Source organism: Arachis hypogaea, chromosome 2, assembly GCF_003086295.3.
Source record: "Arachis hypogaea cultivar Tifrunner chromosome 2, arahy.Tifrunner.gnm2.J5K5, whole genome shotgun sequence".
NCBI lineage: Eukaryota > Viridiplantae > Streptophyta > Magnoliopsida > Fabales > Fabaceae > Arachis > Arachis hypogaea.
This window is the reverse complement of record NC_092037.1, coordinates 5,632,719-5,638,832: the sequence shown is the minus strand read 5'-3', so window position 1 is coordinate 5,638,832 and position 6,114 is coordinate 5,632,719. Positions and strand designations below refer to the sequence as shown.

Below are 6,114 nucleotides of genomic sequence, written 5' to 3'. Positions count from 1 at the left end.
CTTTAATTAATTAATATATTGATCAATGTAAATAAATTTTATTTATTATTCTTTTCAACCGAAAAATAAAAAAAAATATTAACTTACATAGATTTTGGCTAATGAATGCTGTTACATTTTTTAAGGATTTAAAAATACAAAAAAAAAGTTGGATATATACATGCATGAAAAAAACTTACACTTTTCATTATACAAAATATTTTATTTTTCACTCTTTAAAAAATGTATATATTAAATTTAGACCTTAATTATCCAATGGTAAACAAATAATATATTGGGTAAGAGTATAATATATAATCATGAATTAATGATAACTAACTAGCTATATATTATTAAAAAAAATAAAAAACAAGAGCATTTCTCAAACAATTAAAAATTACAATATGAAAAACATATCATACAATATTAGACTTCTAATTAAAAAGAAAAATTAACACCCACACACACACACACATGACACACACATTCAAAAAAAAATATCAAAATAGATATATGATCACATGTATATAGTTGGAGTAGTAACCCCCCTCTATAATAATATAATCACCTAACATGGACATTGATACATGTAGACAAGATAATGAGTGCCATGTGTTCCCCGTTTCCCAGCCATTTCTGCCATTTTTGCTTTGGTCCTTTTATTCCTTAAGCTTCTTCTTTGATAATAGAATAATGAAGCTAACCATTAATGAAGTTGAATATGTGATGAACTGCTTCAGCTATCTCATTTGCTGATCTTAGCCTACACCCTTCTTCAATCTGCTTCACCACACAACATGCCAACTTTATTTATATTTATTACACAAAAATTAAAGAATGTACATGTATCTATTTAATGGTGCTACAGCAAAAAGAATATATTAAAGGCTTGTCTACTCTAGAATAATTAGATTAAGATAGATGTAATGATTACTGTAAAAAAAAGTGTTTTATTTTTTTTAGAAAAAATTACTATTTATTGTTGTATTGACACATGTAATTTTTTTCTTTTTTTAGTAGTTTTGGTTTAATTTAAGATTTTTTTTAAATGAAAGTAAAATTTGTCTCTATCATCATCTTGAATCACAGGTATGAACTTGAACCACAGAATGAAATAGGGGATGGCTTTATTTATTTTTTTAAAATGTTTAAACCAAATTAACAAGAAAAAAAATTATAAATGCAAATACCATTAAATTTTACTTTTTGTATAATAATGGTTTTCTTCTTTTTGTTTATATATTATTTTGAAATATAGAAATTAGGAAGATGAAGAAATAAAAAAAATTTTGCACTGAAATTTTGAATTTCAAATAACCTAAACATGAACTAGCTGATAATTTCAATTTATCAAGATATTAACTAACAACAATGTTGGAAATAGGGAAGCCATTCTTTTTTTTTTTTTAATTTTTGCTGAGCTTGCAAGTCAGAAGAGAACAGTACACTGACTTGATTCCACTTTCTTGAGTTTGACCAAAAATTTAAAAAAGAAAAAGAAATGTATAGTATATGAAGTGATGAAAGAAAAGACAATGTAATACCTTGAGATTGAGGGAGTAGAGTACAGAATCATCAGAAGATGAAGTAATGTTGAGGTGCAAAATTGATAGCCTAAGATCTTCCAAAGCAACTATAGCTTTTACCAATTGACCATGCCTCCTTTTGCATTGAATCTTCAAGTTCACATGTGTTTGAATCAATGTCACTTCTATCTCTGCTGATTCTGATTTGTTCTCAGCTTTTAATTCATCACCATTACCACCACCACCACCAAAGTTTCCTTCTTCAGTGGATAATAATGATAATGATGTTGTTGATGATCTCATTATTCCATCATAACCACCATTTGTTGTTGAAGAAGAATTAGAGGAAGAACCAAAACCAAGAGCATCTTCATTTTTGTTACTACTATTATTATTGTTCTTTCTTCTCATCCTTTTTTGTGCTTCAAGGGATTGAAGCAATTGCTCTAATTCCTTCACAAAATCAATTGCACCTCCAATGATTGAAGCTTGGTCACCCTACCACACCCCATTTAACACTTCATCATCATCAAAATATAAATAAAGCATTAAAATATATATATATTTTTTTTAAAAAAAGAAAAATTTACTGTGTTTTAACATGTGAAACTGAAAAAGATTGGATTTTTATCATTAACAAAGCAAAAGAAACTATTTTGAAGAAATGGGGTTTGTTTATTTACAGAATGCAGAAAATTTTCTTTAACTTTAGCATGTGGGACTCTAAAAAGATTGAATTTTTATGATGAACCAAGTAAAAGAATCTATTTTTTAGAAATGGGGTTGTTTTATTCAAAGAGAAAAATCAGTGTAACCTGTTATTTTTTGTACCCATTATTTGATAATAATAATAATATACTAAGTAATGAGTATGTAATGAATATAAAATAATAATTCCATTGTAATTTGTCCTTGAAATTTTGTACATTAAAGTAAGTTAAAAAAAATTAATTTTGAAGCATTCAGAAACTCATGCCAAAAAAAAGAACACTCAAAATCTGACATACATTCATAATTCATAAATATAAACTTAGAACATACCCTTTGAATATAGGAAGGGGGCATGAGGGACCTTAGAACACTGAGATGATCATTCATTTGGCGCCTTCTATTTCTTTCAACAGCAATGTGAGTCATTCTTTGATTCTCCACATCTTCTTTGTTCTTTGCAGGCCTTGTTCTCTTCCTCTTCTTCCTCTCCCTTGTTGTTGTTGTGGCAACACTTCCCACCTGTTGAGATTTCTGGCACACTTCTTGAGTGTTGCTATTTCCTCTTCCACCACACTTCTCAATAGCAGCAGTAACAGCTTTTGTTGGTGTGGTGTTGTTATTATTATTCTCAACACAACATGAAGCTGAGGCTGAAGTTTGGTGGTGTTGTTGATGAAGCTCATAGCTCTCAGATTTCACTGGTGAATGTGATTGTTGTTGTTGTTGTTGTTGCATCTCTACCATGACATCATGTGTGACACAACTCTTTTGATCAAGTTCTTGAACATTATTATTATTGTTGTTGTTGTTGTTGTTGTTATGGTTTTTCAAGTGTTGAAGCCTTAGAAGAGTTTGAAAGTTTGTTGGATCTTTGAAAGGGAAGAAGCATTGTTGTTGTGATGAGTAGTTTGGAGAATATTCCACACTTTGAAGCATTTGAAGGAATGGCATGTTATCTTCTAAGCTTGATATCATTAAGACTTGTTCTTCTTCTTCAAGCCTCAATGCTGATTCTGAATCCAAAACCAAACCTTGTTGCTCTAAATAGTTCAATTCCAAATGTGACTCACCAAAGAACTACAAGAAAAAAAAAAGAAATAAAGATAATTAAATTTTGTTTTTGTCTTTGTTTGTCTACACTACTAGGTTTATTTAAGCCTTGATAATAATAATAATTATTATTATAAAAAATTAAAATAAAATTGGGATTTTTTTATTTTTCAGTTCTCACACACCCAAAAAAGTAAACCTTTCAAAAAGAAGTAAGGAATATATATTATGCTACCATTAATGGAGGGATGGAGCTAGAAAAGGGTCAAGTCTATAAGTCTATTTAGCTATATATGCAGAATTGAAGAAAGAAAAAAAAAGTCAAAAAAACATAAATAAAATAGGGAGCAGAAGTAGAATGTCAACAGAGAAGGGAACCTTTTCAGCAGAGAGGGAGCACAGAAGATACATCTTTTTCTCCTTTTGTTTTTCTCAGAAGAAAAAAAAAAGTAATAATGGCAATGCAATGTTGCATTTAATGCAAAAGTGTTTTGAAATGAGCAAAATGGCAGTGGTACCTTTTCCTCAATTCCTTGAGTCTATAGAAAAAAGAAAATGGAGATTGTAGAAAATAATTAAAATTAATAAATTAAAAAACATACACATGAATTGAGGGGTCCTTGGAGGCTCTCCATATTGAAGGGTGAAGAAGAATGAATAGTAGAAATGGTTTTGAATTGTTTCTTTGTTTCTAGTAGATGAGAAGAGTGACCAACATTCCTTAGAATAGTATATATAGTGTTTCCCTCTTATGAATACTATGAAAAGAATGGTAATTAATGTAATGCAGAAGCAGAAGCAGGAGTATAGGACCCCATTTGAGTATCATCACTATATTCCTTTCTTCTTCTTGTGCACTTTCATATATACCCTATTACACTCTCCCTCTCCCCCTTTATATATCTATAGTCTATAGAGGAATGTAATAAATGCTTGTTACTACTATGCACTTTGAGAATGAGAAAGAAAGGAAGATGAGAGAGAGAGAAAGAAACTAAACAACGGTGGTTGTTGATTGGGGCCTAGATAGCTAGATAGAGAAGAGTTGAAACTTGGAACAGTAGTGGAAGCTAAGAAGGAAAGGAAGGGAAGGTGGTAAGAAATGAAAGGTGGGAAATTGAGAAATGGGGTTTGAGCTTTTAGGAATAGATAATAATACTACTAATATAGTAGTATGCTGGTATATAGTAGTAGAAGATGATGCATTTGAAGTTATGAATACATAAAGGGGTTACAAGAAATCAATTTGTGTTACTAGAGTAACTAAATCACTCCCCAACTTAATCAAATATTAAAAATTTAAAGATGGAGTATAGAAAGTTAATGAAATATCCGTACAATATATATAATAGGGATTTAGGGATGTTCGATTCAGATGTTTATTATTTTTTGGTACTGGATGGTTATTCTGAATAAAATGAATGTATTGTGTTTGAAAAATTAATAGTATTTTATTCTAAATATTTATTTTTTAACTCATATTAAGCCAAATAAATAGTTTATTGTATACAATGTACAAATATTCCATTAACTCTCTCTAACGAGATTCAAATTTAAATCTTTATATATATAATAATTTATTAATTAATAATAAATTTTTATTCATAAAAAATTAGTTTTTAATTTATTAAATTTATAAAAAATAAGAGAGAGAAAAGAGGAGGACTAAATAACTAATAAGGTCCCAAAGAGGCATTATTGGCGGTGGCAGTTTTTTGTCCAGCAGGGGGGACACAAGGTTGTGGGACTCTCTTCTACCCTTCTCTCTTTGCTATAATAAGGTCTAAATATTAGAAGTAATATTCGGAATTAGTTTTCAGAAAATATTTTATATGATACTTTTATTTTTAATAAATTTTAATTATTTGAACTTGTGTTTTAGTTTTTTATTCTGTTCAACAAATTAATTGTTCTTTTTTTTATATAAAAGAATTAATTAGAAAATTTTAAATTTTTTAGAGATTTGTATACTTTTGTTATAAGAACTGATTTTATCTAATTTTTAAATTTGATGTGAAAATTAATCTGTTTAATAAAATAAAAAATTAATTTAATAATCAAAATTTATTAAAAATTAAATTTTTAACAAAAAAATTCTTAAAACAAATTTGACGTACTATACAGACACTAAATTGAATTATTATATTTTTAATAAATTTATTCATTTAGTTTGAGTTTGAAACATATATTTATATAAAAGTGGGTAATAATTAAGATTTATAAGTAGTTAATCTTAACATCAAATCTGTAAATTTATATATTACTATTGCTAATTTAAAGTATGTAATTGAATTGAAGTGATTATTTCTTTTTAATTAAGTAAATTTATATATTACTATAGTTTAGAGTGTGTATAATTGAAGTGAAGTGATTTTTTTAATTAAATATTAATAATTTAATTTTTAACGAGCTATAATTCAAATGATATAATCTTTTCATTATTACTTTAGAGATTTTGAATTTGAATTTCATTCTTAACTTTGGAAAAAAAAAGTGTCAATAATTCAATTATTACTTTAAGTATGAAGACGCTTAAATAAGATCTATATATATGTAACATCTATATATACGTACCAATTTAGATTGATTAAATGGTCAGTTCAGTTATTTATTTAATTTAGTGTCAAAAATTTGAATAGTTTTTAAAAATGTAACAATTTATTGATTAGTGATAAATTTTTAAATAAATTTAAATTTACGATAAATTAATCATTAACCTATTAAAGTAAGATGATAAGAGATTTAATAAGCAACAAAAAAAAATCTATATATCCATAAACAAGAAAGAATAAAAGAAAATTGTATTATTGTTGATTTCTCTCTCTCTCTCTCATGTATATTGACTAGT

At 27.2% G+C, this 6,114-nt stretch overlaps 1 protein-coding gene across 1 annotated transcript; it reads right to left on the bottom strand.

Annotated features, from left to right (window-relative positions):
• Positions 1–304: 304 nt before the first annotated feature.
• LOC112734492 (transcription factor bHLH67) lies at positions 305–4,548 on the bottom strand. The gene is made up of 4 exons (XM_025783835.2): positions 3,869–4,548; positions 2,547–3,293; positions 1,524–2,003; positions 305–759 (listed from the first exon to the last, which is right to left on the bottom strand). The coding sequence occupies exons 1-4, from the start codon at positions 3,899–3,901 to the stop codon at positions 679–681; spliced, it is 1,341 nt and encodes a 446-aa protein (XP_025639620.1). The 5' UTR covers positions 3,902–4,548; the 3' UTR covers positions 305–678.
• Positions 4,549–6,114: the final 1,566 nt, after the last annotated feature.

What these genes read in the sequence shown, in the direction of transcription:
- LOC112734492 (XM_025783835.2), bottom strand. Translation starts at nt 3,901, where the DNA reads ATGGAGAGCCTCCAAGGACCCCTCAATTCATGT. An exon ending in AAGGACCCCTCAATTCATGT is followed by an intron (nt 3,294 to 3,868) that starts GTATGTTTTTTA and finishes TTTTTCTTGTAG; the next exon opens with TTCTTTGGTGAGTCACATTT. An exon ending in TCTACTCCCTCAATCTCAAG is followed by an intron (nt 760 to 1,523) that starts GTATTACATTGT and finishes GTGGTGAAGCAG; the next exon opens with ATTGAAGAAGGGTGTAGGCT.